This window comes from Misgurnus anguillicaudatus, chromosome 21 (genome assembly GCF_027580225.2).
Source record: "Misgurnus anguillicaudatus chromosome 21, ASM2758022v2, whole genome shotgun sequence".
Classification (NCBI taxonomy): domain Eukaryota; kingdom Metazoa; phylum Chordata; class Actinopteri; order Cypriniformes; family Cobitidae; genus Misgurnus; species Misgurnus anguillicaudatus.
In genome coordinates this window covers 54,096,390-54,115,806 of record NC_073357.2, presented here as the reverse complement: position 1 = coordinate 54,115,806, position 19,417 = coordinate 54,096,390, and the positions used below count along the sequence as shown (strand labels likewise).

The following is a 19,417-nucleotide window of genomic DNA, read 5'->3' as shown; positions in this document are numbered from 1 at the left end:
TGGTTGGTCTGGGCGGTATGACGGTATATTCCATTATCGCCAAATAAAATGTAGACGTAGATAATAATCGTAACGTTTTCTGAACTCAGACAATTTATATCAGTGACAAGTGCGCTACTGCAGCAATGTAGTTTGACATGCCATTTGCTTATAGTACAAACATCTTTGATCAGAAAAATGAAAAAGAGATGCAACGGTTAAGGTCTAATAGAATGTAAAGGCTGTCAAGACCTTAAAACAGACTTCATTGGCATTACATCATAGTACCTGTCAAATTTATAATATCCATATCTAAAGCTCCGTCTCTCATATACAGGTATTTATCCTGCCTGTGGGTTTGTGCATTTATTCATACCTGTTCATTTTACATATTGCCTATTTTGAATGTACTGTATGCATAAGTATAAAATACAATGAATGCATACTATAGCTTCAATACTCTATAAAATTAATAATTCAATTATTAATTTGCACCCACCCCTATTGCACGGAAGACACAGAAATTGAGGCGACTTGTGCACTTTTGCGGCAATAATGTTTCCCAATTTGTTTCATTTGTGTAGCCCGGCACAGAGTTTGCGTCTATTTACGTCTTTGCATTGACTTGTATTTAATCTACACAAATAATAACATAATTTTTGGGTGTACATACATCATTAAAGTCATAACTGAGTTAACCGTTGACAAACTGCGTTGATGCAGTTAGTGTCATTATTTGTATTTATTTATGATTTTATAAAGTACATTTAAAAAAAAGGTTTGCTAACTTTATATCGCTTGAATAAATGTTACCATCCCCACCCTTTGAAAGTCATTGTATAATTAGCACATTGTGTGATGTTGGAGTATTACCAGGATCCCCTGTGAACATTGTGTTCACGAGTGAAGCTGCCTCTGGGACTGTCATTGCAATTGCTGGACCTTGAGTTGCTTTAGATAAAAAGCACCAGCGAACAAGCAAACACTCAGGTAACCTTGACATACTGTCTAACTTTGTGTACATTTCAATGTTTGCCCCCTTTTCTCCATGAATTTATGCCCCTCAGAGAGTCAGTCACAGCACTCAGCACATGCTGTACGTGTCTCTGTAAACATCCTTGACTCTGACGTGGCAAAGTGGCCATAATTTACATCGTTGCTTGGTGAGGAAGAAATGTACCTTTATCTACTTCTGTGAGATTATTGACTTGGAAAGCAGTATTGTTGCTAAAAATTTAAATGTCACTTTTGCCAAATCTATATGTTTAAGAGTAATGCAGATGGTAACTATATACTTAAAGTCCCCATGAAATTAATCTTTTTTTCCTTTTAGGATAATTACGTGGCTTAAATGGCACATATCATGAAAATCTGACTTTTTCCATGTTTAAGTGCTATAATTGTGTCCCCAGTGCTTCTATAAACCTAAAAATGTGTAAAAGAACAACCTAGTAACTTTCTCTGTAAGCATATGAAAAAATAGGTCATTAAAATTTTTAAGAAATTTTAGGTCATTAAGATAATACCGCCCCTTAATCTGCACTATCCAACCACGGCACTGCCATTTAGTGCAGAGATCAGCTCATTTGCATTTTAAAGAACACACCCAAAACGGCACATTTTTGCTCACATCTACAAAGTGGCAATTTTAACATGTTATAATAAATCATCTATATGGTATTTTGAGCTAAAACTTCACATAACGTACTCTGGGGACACCAAATATTTATTTGACATCTTAAAACGGTCTTGTGAAATTTCCCTTTTAAGAATAAATATAATCGGGTATTGTCCAAAACACAAAATTCTCATACAGAAGATATAAGCATTCAAAATCTACAGATTTCTTGCCTTTTTATATTCTGTAAAATCTTAATTCACTAAGACCCTTTTGTGTAACAAATGTTTAAGGAGTGCATTGAGTTACTCATACTTGTTAAATATAATTAAAAATCAATTTTAAATAGGAAACAGGGTAAATATCAATAAATAGGAAACAGAAAAAAATCTATATTTAAATTTACCTTATTACATAATAATATATCAGTATTCTTACACCAATAATCTGTTTTACTTTCATTTTGAATACATATACTTTATTAATACACATTTATATGTATTTGTGTTAATAAATATTTTGTATAGTAATATAAAATGTGTTTATTTGTCAGATATTTTCCTTTACTTCCTGTCACTTCAACTTGCAGCTTGCAGTGTAGTTTTGCATTGAGACTTCATTTTTTTTCTCTGGTTACATTTACATAACATTTGCACATTTGGCAGATACTATTGAGTGCCACAGGGAATGACGTATTTTTGTAGGCAAAACCCAGAAGAGAGTTGGCATTTTTGCCCTTCGGTTACATCCTCCCGAACTTAAAGGGTTTTTGAATGATATTTTGATTAAACCCCTCAAATAAGATTTTCACGATATGTTATTCTACGACATAAAACGCACCAGTAATGAATTCACTTGTGACTTTTAAAGGTTCCGTTCTTTCTGTGTTTTTGAAGCTTTGATTGTGTTTACAGTGTGCAATATAGCATGTGTTCATTTTTCACGTGTAAAAAAATGTGGTATTTTTCACACAATTTACTTATCTGTATAGCGCTGTTTTCACTGTTCTCAAATCGGGCTGATGTCTTCCTTGTTCTGTGAAGTCCCTCCTTCAGAAATACACAATGAGTTCTGTTTGTGTAGTTTGTTTAGTGTGTTGTGATAGATTTTAGCTTGCCGTTAGCTTAGCTGGTGACTGACATATTCCTGTGGGCGGAGTTTAGTCAAAAACTGTTCTACTGACATCATTAAAGCAGGAAGTAGAGGGCTGTTGTCCAAACCGTCCGTTCGCGGTATGCTTTGAAAGGCGAATTCTGTTAAAGAAAATATATCGCCTGGCAGTGAACTTTGAGCTTTATCATTTTACAGGTATTATGATATTATAGCAACATTACACACTAACTAGGGTTTAAAGAATGGGATCTGAAAGAGCGTCACCTTTAAAGCTTTTACGTGTCTTCAAACAAGTTGCTACATGGGACTACAGACATTGTTGGGGAGTATAAACGTCACCACGCATGAGGATTTTAAAAACACCACAACATGTGCCCAATTCTTAACAAGGATTCATCCACGGAGTATTTCCTTAACAGGAAACATATTTGTAAATGAGTTGTCAGAAGCTTGGTGGTGATGACATTGAAGTCAAGTAGCTGTGGTGTAGTTTGCTTGTAGCCTAAGGTTAGCCTTTCATTTTTACTAAATGCATTTCATAAATGTGTTAATCTGTGAAGATTATCTTGTAGGATAAAAGTGTAAGTGTCTTTAACTTTTGTTTAACTTATTTTTTTTGATAATCCAAAAGCCTATGGAAAAAAATGAATGTGCTTTTTGTCGAGGGTCCCAGTGTTGGCCTACAAAAATGTGCACTCCTATTATCCAAAGTGCAATACAAGGTATACATTTCTTATCAGTATGTGTGCTCCCTGGGTTCAAACCTATGACCTTTTTGCGCTGTTAACGCAATTCTCAACCAAAGAGCTATTCAAGAGCGTGTTTATTTTTAGTTAAATCCCTGTCATCAATATCAACATGACCGCTTATAAAAGGTGTTTATGTGTAATGTAGTGCTATTGTGTTAACTCCCCTTCACTCAAAAACAGGGTCATTTTCTTCTTCCTGTTAAGAACCTGCTAAAGATTGACCAACTCGTGACTCGTGTTTGGTCATCTAAAAAAACATAAGCATAAGACAGATAGCTGATTGGAAGAGAGGGGAACATTGCTGGGGACAGAGTCGAACTCTGTAAACCGCAGGAAACACCTGTACCCACTGCGCTATCGCTCTCCTCGCAGGCAGGGGTCAGCTGCGTGACGTAGACCTGTATTGTACCTCGACCCAGTCAAAACACTAAAGCTGTTGTTTGTTGTTAAGCTTGTGAAGTTTAACAATCCTGATGTTGTTGCTTTTGTTTGAACGTCAAGTTGTTAGGTGATACGCCGATTTATTTAAAATGTCATTTATGACGAAGCATGATGCCACAACCCACAATGAAATTTACAGACAAGCCTCGTTCCAGTAAAAGTTATGGAATACCGGAATGATTGAATGAAATGTTTAACGTGACCCTGCCACACCTTCAACAGTTTTGTTTTGGCACGGTGCTTGTTCTCGCTTTGGTCTCTGGCTTTGATTCAAATTGGTTTTTTCTTATCCCTTTTCTAAACTTAGTACTTGCATTTAAATCCTTACCAGACATTAAACAGTAACGGACAAAACTGGTGTGTTTGGATAGGTAAAATAAATACTAGTAAACATTTCTATAAACCTTAGCTGACCTTTTCGTTTTTGTTAGGGACGTGCTAGTACCTGTATCGTTTATTTGGAGTAGATTAAAATTAATGATGTTTTCTGATGACTGCCGGGAAGTTCAGCGATTGTTTAATGTATTTCCCCCAAAGCGTTTTTGGGAATGCAAACCGAAAGCAAAATGCTTAAAGCGTTAGCGCACTTTGCTCTCGAAGGATTACTGCTTGTTTGCGTGTCTGGGTTGTTTAGATTCAAAGTATTTCAAGCTGAGATTCATCCATTAAAATGTCAGTGTGTTTTCAATTTATATCATGTTTAAAAAAGAAGGCTGAAAAATTCGCCCCGAATGAGGAAATCTCCCTAAAGGAGTAGACGAATGAAGAGCGCGACAGGGCCAGCTGAATGAGCTATGCGCGGGAAAATGTTGAGATAATTGACACGTTACGCTCGCACCAGATTCTGGACATGCCGTTTCCCCGTTTTCTCTGCAGGAATTGTCATCGGCTCAATAAATTACAGGTCGTGAAATCACAGCTCTGTCAATTGACATTTTTAGCATCTCCGCATTGCTCACCCCGATGATGACTCAAAATTATAAGCATCCCTGTTGACCAACTAAAAATATCTGTCCCTAAAGTAAACCATATGTGCGGTGTTGCGTAACACACCAAATGAAATATCCTGACTATAGCTTCATTTAGAAAAATATCAGGTCAGACATGTGAAAACTGACGTAATGGTTTTAGTTTTTAGGTCTTGTTTTGGTTCTCCAGCAGGGGGTTATTTTTTTTTAAATGACACCAGGTCTGTATTTGCTGTTATTGGATGGGGCCATGAAAACATTTTTTTTCTTTGACCTTGAAGATGTTCTCAGGAAGTTTCATTGCGGGACGCTTCCAGGTTTCTTTCAGTTTAACACATTCACTGAGAAGAATGGGGTCTTCATCTTGGCCCGGCCGAGCATTTCCTACTATTGGTCTATGGTTGACCGTGGCCTAACAGACATAAATAGATTCTCCTGTGTTTGGATTCTGCATTGCCTGCTGTTTAGTTTGATAAAACTGTACGGTGTTGACCGAGGGCCACCAGCACTGTTGATGCTTCTTTCCTCTGTCTTACCTTTCACCTTCCTGAGAGATTTTTTGCTGTCGTCAACCTACACAGGAAAGTTTTGATGACCAATTTTTATGAATATTTCAGTCCGTATAACTTGTTATTTTATTTTCAGATAAACTTTTAATTAGGCTTAATATGTTATTTTAAAGGGCACATATTGTGCAAAACCTTTGGACAGAAATGTGTTTGGCAATGTGTGAACACAACAACCCTACAATGAAAAATATCCACCATCTTCTTTTTTAATCCCCATTAAACCAGTATCATTAGACATGCTGTTTAAATTATGTAGTTAATGTGACATCACACTGATAAAGCCCCGCCCATGGTCACTGACTGCTTAATTTTATCCAAAAGCCTTTCTAAATGCATTTGTTAGCACGTTGTTGCGTTAATGTGGATAAAGATAGTATCGTCTTAGGAGCCAATCACCAAACGCGTTTTAACGCTTGGAAACGCAATGCACGCAATACTGCCTTTTTTGGTCACTTTAATATTGCTAGGCAACCACAGAGTCAGCTTGTCAATCAAATATTGAAGCGTAAGCGTTCTTTAGCTGTTAACTGTAATATTAGCAGAAACTTCAAAAAGAGGATCAGTGTTTCCCACAGGATTTTGAGGAGACTGTGGTGGTGATGACGTCACCCGCTAATTAGCATATGTGTGACGTCATCATGTCGTGTTTGCAATTGATCTAGTGTTGGCACCTGAAATATGTTTCACTTCTACTCTTTGATCTGTATCTGTATTTGATATGTATTATATATCAAATTATATTTTAAGCTGTTTTAAATAGTGAAATAAAAATGTAAATGGGAATCATGAAAATTCTATTTGTGGGGGCCAGTGTTGATTCTGTGGTGGGCCACCACAAATGAATCAATGTATGGGAAACACTGAGGATACTTGCTCGGACCTTGATCGAGGGTGAGAGGTGCACAAACACGCAGGAGAGTAGGGCTGTCACGATTATGATATTTGGCTGATTATTAATTGCGTAATAAATTATGCTGATTATGACGATTAATTGTCTGTTTTATTGCTTTGACATTTAATTTTCTTTTCTTTTTTCGTGAAATCATTTTCACACGTTGTGATTATTTAACTTAAATATTTTGCAAGGTTTACCTGGCAGTAAATATTAATACACATAACACACATTTCAAAGTAATTATTTCATGTATATATCTTGAAAATATGAAAATAAGAAATAAACACACTAAAGTGCCTGAAAAATATCTGAAAATAAAAATGCAATCAAAATAAACTGACCATACCAGAACAGGCCTTAAATAGTAGCTACTAAGTTCATATTAGTACTGGACCACATCGCTGCAGTGGCTGCTTATCAAAGTTTTGCAGCATTTCTTTAAATACAGTTCTTTCCACTGTATTGAATGGCTTTGCTACAGTATGTATCGAGTTACACTGTCAGTTAAAGAGCGCCATTTGATACGCCCTGCAGCTCCCCCTTGTGATTTTTAGAGAGATATGCAATCATTGTGGTGATCTGAAATCATTGCGATGAGGTCAAATAATCGTGATGAGATGATTATCTAATCATTGTGACAGCCCTACAGGAGAGAATGAGTGCAGAAAAAGCAGACCGGTTGTTCCAAATTACTGTAAACTTGGACGATGGAAAGACGCGAATGACATCGGGTGCTTTTCTGTTCTTAGCGCCCCTTCAAAAACGCGTGCTGCGGCAGGTTGCAAAAACGCATAAACAGCGCGCATAACGCTAACTGCCCATAGAAAATAGTTTGTTGTGATTGCCCCCTTAAGAGGCGTGCACAATAAAGTTTTTACACCCGTGACCAGTGCATGTTTTTAATTGTTTCCAAAGGAAGTTCCGCGTTTTTCAAATAAGCCACCAGCTAGCGTTTTTTCGCGCTAAAAGTCGGGCTCGTTGGTTTTTCATGAGCACCGAGAGTTGAAAGAGATATAACTTTGGGTGAAAATCTCTGCTCGTCAATGTCAGTTTTCACACGCCCGTCCAATCACAGTGGAGGAAGGATGGGATAATTATCACAACAACCAACCGGCTTACAGCTCAAGTATCACAGCTACTTGAAAGAAAGCTAACGTTAAATGGACAAACTTTTCTTCAGAGCACTTTTCGTCCCTACGTTGTCTCAGACGACGACGACATAATTGTCCTGTGGCGTCTACCATATGCGTTTTGAAATTGAGGGGGTGAGCTGTTAGTTGCAATTCGCAATCTCACCACTAGATGTCGCTAAAGATTACACACACTATCTTTGAAGGTACACACATGAAAATAGCACTTTTTTGCTCCGCCCCAATAGTGGCATTTTAAAACTGCCATAATAAATGAGCTATGGGGTATTTTGAGCTGAAATCTCAGACACATTCTAAGCACACCTGAGAATTATATTACATCTTGTAAAATGGGCATGATATGTGGCCTTTAAGTGTGTTTTCACATGATTTTAATTGGTGCTACCATTTGTTTTTATTTTTTTCAAAACCTAGCATATCCAGACACATTTTTCAGACAACATAAACTCTCAGAAAAAATATACAAAAGCTGTCACTGGGATGGTGCCATAATCAGTGACCTAATATTATAGTTAGTTTTGCAACCGAGCCATGCTGAATGATGGTCAGTCTCTTTTTAAGCTTTAGATAAACTAATCGCACAAATCTTGTAATGGAAGCACACTGTTAGTTGTTTAAAGCTGAATAAAAGGAACAGTGAATCTGAAAATGTGCTCCGAGCGACCACCTACTGTCTTATAAAGTGCGCTTAGCGTAACCTGGCAGTCTTACCAGTGCTGGATACGTGTATGCTGTAAAACTATATGTACTGTAACTTACAAACTACTAACTTATGGCTCTGCTTCTCTTTGTCCTCTAACTGGGGCAGCCTTTTATGGTCGCCGTCAAACAGAGAATCGAGTAATGCAATACAGCACAAGGCAGATGAGGATCTGATGTCGTTGTTCTGTCCTCCATATTTCACCACCGAAACGATTCCTAACAGGTCAAGCCGCAGATCTTGTGTCTGTTCGCTGAGTGAACGTGCTTTTCATTTCACACATAATGAGAAGCTGTGGTCGACGGGCCGGGAGTGTAACCAAGAGCCCTGTGACATCACAGCAGCGCAACACTACTAAGTTCCACTGTCACTTGACTTGGAGCTAATTTAAGGAAAAGGTCTGTCCTCTCTTTCATATGACTCAGCTGTTTCATGGTTGCAGGAGCACAAAAAGGGCCTCTCACATGACTCGACATTTATGTTTCCCGAAGGCTGTAACTGTGATTTGTGCAGGTCAAGAATTGTTTGCGACCTTTTAAAGTGCAGGCAGAGATTAGCAACTTGCATGCATCGGGTTACCATTAGAAAGCAATCATTGCGTTTTAGATGTCATTCGGTAACCATTCGAGTCGGTTTTTTATGGATGTAGCCTATTTTTAGCAACAATGTTACATGCATACCTTTTCATAATATTTATTAATTGATCTTGTGCATTACAAAACTTTTTTGTTTAGTAATTTCTAAAACTTGAAGTATAGTTCATATAGTATAGTTAATTTAACGCATTAAACACATCCGATCAAGACAGTTCTGCATAGTCACAAAAGTTTGTTATTTCACATGCTTACAAGCCTTGCCAATTGAAATATTTAAGCACAAGACTCGAAACAGATCTCAATGCAGTGCTCACATGCTGTTTAAGAAGTTATATCTAAACACATCCGCAATTAAAGGCTTCAGACAGAGCACAGATGCTACCTCAGCATAGACGTCAAAAATGTGGGAAGAAAACTGAAGTAGATGCAATTTTGCTTTTTTATTTAACAGTGAATAAGGAGAGGAAAGTACAGGGAGGAGGGAGGGGTATGGGATTGGCAAATGACCACGGGCCGGGAATCGAACTCGGGTCGCAGAAAGTGCGAAAGCACCACATGTCGGAGCGCTGCCCACTACACAATCGGCTCCAACGAGTAGATGCAATTTTCTTGTATTCTGATGCCTTTTAATTAAATAAGTTGTGTTTACCTTGGCATGTACAGAGGGGTGAATGTGGTGAAAATATGAAATGGAGTTTAAATTATATGGACTCGGAATGAGCCAAGTGGAATGGATTTGAGGAAGCAGCAGTGTGGAATTCAAGGCTGTAGCTAAAACGGAGTTCATTTGAATTTACTACAGCATTCCTCTTTAGTTGAATTTGTTTCTGAATGGCTCTGACAAGTGAAAAGACATACAGTATGCACTAAATTAGAGGAAAAGTAAGTGGGTCCAATATCACTGGTCTTAAAAAGTGTGTCTTTAAAATAACATAAAAACATGTTGATATAACTTTAAATCACATAGTTTTTACAGTGTTTACAGTATTATTTTACATTTGATTACTTGATTCAATTCTGTACTAGGGTTGTTGCAGTGACAGAATTTCCCCACCGGTTAATCAGCGCGTGACAAACCCGGTGATACTGATATCACAGAGTGGGAGGGGCTTATAAATGCGAATGTCCGCATTTTACTTTGACTTTTGAATTAGACGCAACTGTTTAAATGCAGTGCTTGCGTACGCAACAACACAACAAGAAAACAATCTCGCTTATATTAAACATTATATATGTATATTATAGCAAAACGAGCAAGCACGCGTCTTCTGCCGCTGTCTGGTCAGTCAGCTTGCCACGAACACTTTGGCAGTAATAAATGAAATCTGACACCTGCTGCTCTGTGATGTGACTCGTGTTCAGCTCCGCTGAATTCAGGCAGAAGTCACATTCAGTTGTTAGTGTTTGCTCTCTCTAACGAAACTAAATGATGTCATTACAAGAAAATATCAAAACGACGGTGAAAGACGGTGTCGCGGTGAGCAAGTGATCTAACCGGTGAGAGGCTGAAGCACTGTGTTATACCGACTATCGCAACAAGCCTATTCTGTACTTGAAACCCCAGACAAAAAACATGAAAAGCACTGTTTATTTTATTCAACCTGTGGGTAATTTTTCCTTTTACATGCGAATATTTATGTGCGATTAAATGTGATTATTTAGATTAATTAATCATATTTATGTGTGAATAAATGTGACTAATTAGATTAATTAATCGGCACATCATGTAATTAATAAGATTACAAATGTGACTCGCTTAACAGCCTTAATTTTTACCCATATGCGAGGGTCTGTATACATTTCATCATCAAACATAGGTTGCAAATGTGCGTACAGGAGAATGTAGTATGTAGCCCAGTGAATGCATTTCATTTTGTCGCAGTTCGCATGCGGGCGAATGTCTGTGTACACGTACGAGACAAATAAACTAGGCTGTGCTTTCGATTGTGCAGTTATTCTCAATTGCAACCTCTGTCTATATATTACATCGATCTTCACGTATGTGTTGGATTCGCAACGTTTGGATTAGGGCTGTGCAAACATAACGATACAGCTAACTATCGTGATAATTTTTTTCACGAAAGTGTATCGATATTCCAATCTCTAGTATCGAAAAACCCAGATAAAATCATGTGAGTCAAACAACCTCCTCCGCCCAAACGACCTCCTCCGCCGCTGCTGTAGTTGTCGCTGTCCAGTTGTCTGTCATATACCGGCCAATGTCTCTGAAGTTAGCGGGACTGAGAAAATGGCAGAAAATTTTTAAACGCCTGCAGCTTACAAAGCCAACGTGTGGAAGCACTTTGGCTTAAAATTTTTTTTTTTAATTCAGCTCTATTTTTTTTACATTTTTGAGAAAAAAGGTATTGCAATGTACCGCAACATGCAACGTATTATATCGTATCATGATACATTGCATCGTGCCACATGTATTGTGATATGTATCGTATTGTGAGGCCCTTTCCAATACCCAGCCCTAGTTTGGATGCCAATGTAGATAAGCAAATTCATGATCATTTATAGTGTTTATATAAATTACATTGAGCTGCACGTACACGTTGATTCGCCGCTTTCTGTTACCATTGTAGGTACGAAAATCATTGACCATTTATAACAATGCAACATCCGACATTGTTGATGGTGTGGCAAATCGGTTCTTAGAAGGATCGCCAGTCGAACCTACTTCGAACCAGCAACAACACTAGCTCTGAACCAGCACCCGATTCTGTATAAGTCACTTCAATAACCAGCCATTGCACAGCATGTGTAAAACAACCTGTCCTCCATCCACCAATCTTCTTTTCTTAGGCTACTTTAGTGGTCTTGCCAATCTTAGGCTAGTATTTACTGGTGAAGTGCAATGAGTTGGCAAGCTCAGACTGATATGTGAGGATTTATTTTACTACAGTTCGTCTGGATGTTCTTTCCAAACCCAGCACGTGCAGAACACTTCAGACTGAGGATTGGGTTTTGTAGTGTTTGAGTTAACGCCAGACCCCAAGATCCTCTGCCACTCAAATCGTAACTGGCATTGGGACGAGGGTATTGATGTAGCTTAAGCGTAATAATACACAATTGCTTTTCCACAATTATGGACCTGTCAGTTCCAAATTTAACTTGATGTGAATGAAAACAAAGCTGTTAGTTTAATTTGGTTTTCATTTTCATTTATTTTTAATTTGTCTTTTCAGTTCAGTTTAATTTTTGCTCTAGAATTATTTTTATTGATTTTTCTTTGCTTTTAGCTATTTCTTTTTATTTGACCCCCCATTTAGCTTCTAAGGGCCATGGGCATGTAGTATTTTCTGCATTTCATGTTTAATAAAGGCATGTTTCAAATGTTTAGTATGAAACAAAAATACATTTGCGGTCAGTTTTGAAATCATGGATCAAGTTTAAGGTGGCGGTAGCTGGTTTTAGCTGGTCCTCCCAGCATGGCAAAGCTGGTGCCATCTGATCTTTCCAGCTAAATCCAGCTTGACCATCTTAAAAATGACCAAAACACATCTAAACCAGTTTGCTACCAGCTAAAACCAGACTTGGAGACCTGTTTTTTTCAGTAGGGTATTTTTATTACTGTCAATTAGACTGTATATCCATCTCAGAGCCATGTTTTAATGTCATACAGTATTAAATATGGCGTCATAACTCTGCCTGAAGTCCATATCGGGACAGTGTGGCATTGCTGTCCCACATCATCATCCCACATACGAACTCTGATTGTTTATCTGGTGTTGGCTGGATATTTATCACATACTTTGAATATTTTCATCTTTTTTTTTCTGTAATTTCCCTGGAAGCTTTCCCAATCTGACAAGGGGAAGAAGCATCCCACTCTTCCGTCTTCGCCTGCCTGCGTTCCAGATTTCCTGCCTTCTATTGTGGCTGCACCGGGATGCTAACATCCTGGTTCAAGCCCTGAGGTCAATCCAGCACACTCTGTATCTCTCTCGCTCTCTGTGTGTTTCTCTCTTCATCCTTGTCCTGTAAACCCTTTGTTATCACTTTCCACCCACTTGTCTTATCTCTTTTGCATACGTAGCTGTCAATCGGAAACTGTCTAACACCTACTCTAGTCATATAGTCGTGTAGTCAGTTGATTTGTGAGGTTGGATAATGAGTTTAACATTTTTCAAATGGATTCTCAAGCAAGAGAACTGTTCTCTATTTATGTTGATATTTTTTATTAAAACAGGAGATTGGGGTGAAGGGTTCATATGTTACGTCAGCTGTGATCCATGATTTTGCTACTTGGTAGACTACGTTTACGTAAGGCTTTCCTCATTTTAGCCAAAAACAGTTACAATTTTTTGTTGAAAATGTTATTATAAAAACAGCCCATTTATGTGAAACTGCACCATAAAAACCAGTCATACTGTAAGCAGTGTTAAGGGTAACGCATTACAATGAACGTGCATTACGTAATAATATTACTTTTCTGAAGTAACTCGTAAAGTAACGCATTACTTTATAAGTGTAGACAATAATATTGTGTTCCTTTTTTTTAAAGAAATGGGAGTTACTTTTCAATTTAATTAATTAGATGTAAAAAAAACAATGTACTGCATTGAACTGAACGTATAAACGTAGAATTACACCCTCTATGCATGAACAGTTTGAGTCAAAAATAGAAATGGCAGACCAGAGCTTGACATTTTTGCGATGGAAATATGCAATTTCTGAATGCAAAACTTCTCAGTCATAAAAAACATCTGCAAAGTAAGAAAAAGTAATGCAAAAGCAGAGGTGGAAAAAGTAATAAAATATTGTACTCAAGTAAAAGTAAAGTTACTTTAATAATATTTTACTTAAGTAAAAGTAAAGTTACTTGTCCAAAAATCTACTCAAGTAAAAGTAAAAAGTAAGTCATTTTAACTTTACTCAGAGTAAAAGTTACTTTTTTTACAGCTGGAAGAGGTGGAGGATTCTAGTATAGTTCAAAAACGACAAGGGAATATACATCTCAAACTAGTTGTTTTTAATTGTAGGAACATCTTTACAATTAAAGTGCAATAACAAAAAGTTAATAAAATAAAAAGCTTTTTTAAAGTAAGAAACATTTATGGAATTATTTAATGATTTTTACATGTGAGTTATGCACTTTTGAAGGTGGTCAGCAGCTTGTAAATACAATCACTATAGTAAGGTTGTAATTGATGTATTGCTGGTAACATACATTATTTTATTAAACTATATATCTAGTAATGAGATGAGTGCCATGTCTATATACATTTGACACGTTTATTATCTTCTTACTAATGCGCATGGTATTAAAAACGCGTCGTGCAATTTCGTACTTAAGAGCATGAATCCTACCTTTCATAGAAATGAAACACTCGCTTCGCGTCAGTGGAAAGTGGTCCCTTAAATATGACCAGGGGTTTCTTGCATAAGATTTGAACTGAGGCGGGTCTGCATTAGCGCGCGCCTGTCTCGTCCGTCTCCAATGGTTCTTTTTGCGCGTTCCCCGGGCCCCGCCCATTTACATCCGTTGCGCGTCTTTATCACCTTGCTTTTTAAAATATTTTTTTACTCAGTAACGGATATGATTTAAAATGTAGCGAAGTACAATACTTTAAATAAAACATACTTAAGTAAAAGTAAAAGTACAGATTTTAAAAACTACTCAAAAAAGTAAAAATACACAAAAAACTACTCAATTACAGTAACGTGAGTAAATGTAATTCGTTACTTTCCACCTCTGCGCAAAAGTAACGTAAGCATTACTTTCCATGAAAAGTAACTAAGTAACGCAATTAGTTAGTTTTTGGGGGAGTAACTTAATATTGTAATGTAGGGCTGGGCGGTATGAGCAAAAATTCATATCCCAGTATTTTTTTAGGAATGCCGGTATCCGATATATATCCGGTATTTTTTACAAAAAGGATAAAAATGTTACTTGAAAGTCAAAGCCTTTATAATCTTTGTGGCTGAAGTTGTTGTACCATAAAGTTGTAAACACTCCCTAATAAACTATCTATTCCACTTCAAAACAAAAATTATATACCATGCAGTACCATATAAAAAATCATATTTGTTAGAGCCTTTATCTTATCCGAAATGACTGTATGCTCATGTCCTTGATGGGTGGTAAATGTTTGTCATACCAAAGTAGTTTCGCTGGGTTTAGTTACCTTTATATACAAACCAGTGAAGTTCTTAATCATTTCTTTTTTTTTACTTTGTTTTGTGCACATGGGCATTATCATGTAATATGATCTTTAATCTATAATATAATTATAATTATAGAAAAGTGTCCTGCCCATACTATTGAAATTATTATCCATAAAATTAGAAACTCGTAATTCTCATTAATATACTGAACTGTCTGTAGCATTAAGATTTATGTTCACAGAATTTACTAAAGTAGTCAGTCCTCTTCATTAGAAGGGGGTGTCACAGTCCTTTTGTCCTTACAGTGTATTCCAGTCACAAAATTGGACAAAACTTAAAAACATATGATCCAAAATAATTAAGTTTATAGAACAGATGTGGTTCTGGAATCTGATTGGCTGCGTGCACACTGAAACTGTAACGCGCACACATTCAGCACATTTAAAGTGTCTGTTTAATTCACACACATCCTCCCTTATTATTTCTCAATAATAATCTCATTAATCCACTATATTGGCTTCACTGAAGCAGCACAATCATTCGTTACTAATTCTAAAGTGACGTTATAAAATTAAATAACGGAGACTTGTTTGTGGCTGTTATACTGGGCTTTGAATCTGAGGAAAAAGTTCACCACAAAATATAACTCCTTTGGAGTTTCTATTTTATCTACGTACTTGTCCCGTCGAACTAAAATATAAACGCAGTATCACTCACCTGATATTGCTATAATAGTGATGAGAAATAACTGCAATAGCGTATTAGATAAATAGGTGTTGTGATGGAGCATCAGACATGTTGTTGGGATGAAAGCACACATATGCAGCGGTAACTTTATTCCAATGATCTCTCTGTAAAAGCAGGTTGAGGAGACATTTTATTTTAGTCTTGAACTCAGTTATTACAATCCTCCGAGTGCATGCAGCCGCAGTTTTTGAATGTCCACATTCATGAGGCGCATCCAAGCGTCACAGAGTTTCTGCGTGCTTCTCCATGTCGCGTATTTGCTGTGACGGGCGGGCTCGCGCAGCGCAGAGCGCGTGTATGCGCGCTTGAGTTGTTTTAAACCATATCGATATGAACGGTATGGGCTAATTCCGCATCGCGTCGGGAACCCATATCGATATATCCCCTAAATCCGATATACCGCCCAGCCCTATTGTAATGCAATACTTTTAAAAGTAACTTTCGATAAGTAGCACAGATATATTTGAAGAGTTTGGTTTCAAAACGAGATAACTTATTTTTTCCCAAAAATCTTGTTTCTTGATTGTGCATTCCAATTAATATCAATCAAATTGCAATTGGTTTGTTTTGATTTAGGCCTTCATAACTAAAAAAAATACAGCTAAGTAGTACAATAAAACACAGTAAAAACATGATAACTTAATAATAAACATGTTTTGACAAAAAAACTTAAAAACAAAGTTATGTCGTTATGGAACAAAACTCTTTATTTGTAGCAAAAGCCAACAACATATTGTATAGGTTAAAATTATCGTTGTTGTTTTTTTTTTGCCACAAATCATTAAGATATTATGTAAAGATCTTTTCTAATTTCCTACCATAAGTTTACCAAAAATGTATTTATCATGAGTCATATGTGTTGCTAATGACTTAATCTGGAAACTTTAAAGGTGATTATCTCAATATTTAGATTTTTTTGCACCATCAGATTCCAGATTTTCAAATAATTCATATGGATTATATCATATCCTAACATCCCATACATCAATGGAAAGCTTATTTAATCAGATCGATGTTTAGGAGTATACCAACATATAGATAGTCTCAGCATCTGCCAAACCAGCATCAGCACGACAGATTTACTCACAGCCTGTCGTCTGTTTCTCTCTTCACTTCACAAGAGTCCTTTCATTAAATTCACTTTCACTGTTGTGCTGAATTCTTTCATGAGTTTATATGATTCGGCCATTTTAGCCCGCTTGGTTCATTGACAGATAATTTTAAAACCTAAGGTGTGATCCACTGTGCACAGTCCAGGGTTACTATAATTTTCACAATGTAACTTGTTTGTTATGTTTGACCATGTTTCCTATTATGTTTTTTCCCAGCAGGTTTAGTTCACTTTAATGTGCCATAGTTATTCTATATGACATTTTTATACATTTTATATTATACAGTCGCACTTCCTACAATAATGCTGGATTCACACCAAACGCGGTAGAAGCTGAAAAACGCGCTATTCGCACGTAGTTGGACGCTTGAACATTTTGAGTTTACTCGCTTTCTTCGCGCGTGAAATTCTAGTCGGAAATTCTTGTCATGGGATGGGCTTCTGCGACTCTGCTCCCTTGCTGTAATCACGTCACTACTTTAGCAAGTTCCTGATTGTTTAACACGGCCCGGTTTTCCCCCAAAGTTCAGATCTTTCAACTCGCGCGTTTCCCACTGCAACGCTTAATTCGCGTCATTTGCACGAACTAAACGTGCGAATAAGGCGGATTTGTGTCCGCCGCGCTAAACACCTAATTTGCGCCGCGAGACCTCCAGACGTGTGAATGAGGCGGATTTGCGTCTGCCGCGCTAAACGCCTCATTTGCGGCGTGAGACCTCCAGACGCGAGCATTATGCTGCGCTCACACCAGCCGCAGTAGAGGTGTCAAGCGCGAGTGATTTCAATTGTAAGTCAATGTAAAGACGTGTTGATGCGCGTCTGGAGGTCTCACGCGTAAATGAGGCATTTAGTACGCCGCGCGAATTGAGCGTTGCAGCGGGAAGCGCGAGTTAAGAAATGTGAAATTTATCACAAAAATGCGCTGCGATAACCGTGCTCCAGTAGTGATGTGATTACAGGTCACAGAAGCCCCTCCCATGACGTGACCTTCCACCTGAATGCCTTGATGACTAGAATTTCACGTGCGGTAGACATGAATTTGATGCCTCAAACGCGTCTGGTGTGAACCCACAGTTAGACTGCTGGTATTCTGTAGATTTTGTTATGAGATCAATAGAGGACGTGTTTTGGAAGGGGCACTAAAGAAATGAAGTCAGAGTTGTTTCCTGTCCTCTGATGAGAGGATGTACTCACTGAAGTGGCACATCCTGCACACGGTCACATACTATCGACCTGTTGTACTGACGTATCACATCAGCCTCATACCGCCTTCCTGTAAGGCCTTTCAAAACATTGCCAGGTGTTCTGAAATGATTCTCAACAATCCCAAGTTTCTGCATGCATGTGATGTCACTTCCTGTGGAATTTATTACGTACCTGTTGCTATAATTTTATTGATTGGATGTTCCGGTAATGTCGGGATGCAGTCCAATCTTACAATGTTTGTATTTTTTTGTGCTTTGACAGTTTTGCCAGCCTGGTGGATGGAGGCTGTCTCGTGAGAGGAAGCCCCCAACATTCTTCACAGTGGTGCTGACAGACATTGATTCAGAGCGGCACTACTGCTCCTGTCTGACGTTCTTTGAGGCAGAGGTCAACCTGCAGGTGAGATTAAGGCCATGTGTTCATTACAAGCTCTTATCAGGGGTCTTGGCTTCTCATATGATGGAACGCTATTGATTTTGTTATGATTGTATCTTTGTATTCTTTAAAGATGTGAAATCGTGTACTACAACCTACCAAAAATCTCTTTACATTTAAAACACACTTCTTTTTTCATGCCATTGTTGAGTCTTGATATAAAACAAAGCTGTCAGGTGCAGTGATGCCTGTGAGCAATGCTAATAAATGTCCTCGTTATCACTCTGATTGACGTGTGGGTGTGGTTTTCCAGGGAAGGACCCATAAAAGGAATGTGGGGTCATTGATGCGTAACAGGTACCCATGTTCGAAAAAAACTTTCAGAAACTTGTAGGAAAAAGGAGGCGTGAGTTTGGCCCAGAAATACTACATCAGATGCTCAACTGCTTTTTTGACACTTTGCATTTGTTTAGCATGAGGATTAGAACTTTTAAACTGTGTTAATAAGTCAGAATGCATGAAATAGCATCAACCCCCCCTTTAATCAAATTCTCTGCCGGAGGAGAGGCTATGAAAAGGAGAATCTAAAAGCTTTTATTTGAGCGAGGAAGTTAAAATTCGGCACGCTTTCTCTGTGGCACAAGTGCTAGCGTACTAACATGTCAGTTGGACACATGACAAAATGATTGCCAGCAGCCAATAAAACTTTATCGGCCATGCATAATTTATTACAGAGGCCCTTACTACAGAATCGGTACAGCACTTTTCATTTTCCCTGGTATTTTAGTAAAACCCCATTCACACAGACCTCTGATCCCAGAAAATACCCGTAAAATTGCCAGACAAGCGTCTGTGTGAACAAAAACTCGTTCCGTTAATCTTCTGGGATCGTTGCCGGAAAGAGGACCTAGTAAGATACGCGGGTAACCCTCTGTGTGAACAAGAAGCCGCAAAAATGCAGTAATGGGCGTGTCGAAGTGAGGACGCGCGCGTCATCATCACAACACAAGTTATGGTTCAGCTCCTTACAACGAGAGATAACATGCATATAAACATTCACCACGAGAAATGTTGCAAACTAGATT

At 37.8% G+C, this 19,417-nt stretch overlaps 1 protein-coding gene across 4 annotated transcripts in view; it reads left to right on the top strand.

Moving 5' to 3' along the window:
* Window positions 1-19,417, top strand: part of sbf2 (SET binding factor 2) — a 183,138-nt gene that overhangs the window by 42,679 nt on the left and 121,042 nt on the right. For all 4 annotated transcript variants that reach the window (XM_073859387.1, XM_073859388.1, XM_073859386.1 and 1 more), the window contains one exon: window positions 18,219-18,356. In XM_073859387.1, the coding sequence (XP_073715488.1) occupies window positions 18,219-18,356 (138 nt within the window). The remainder of the gene's footprint in view (window positions 1-18,218; window positions 18,357-19,417) is intronic.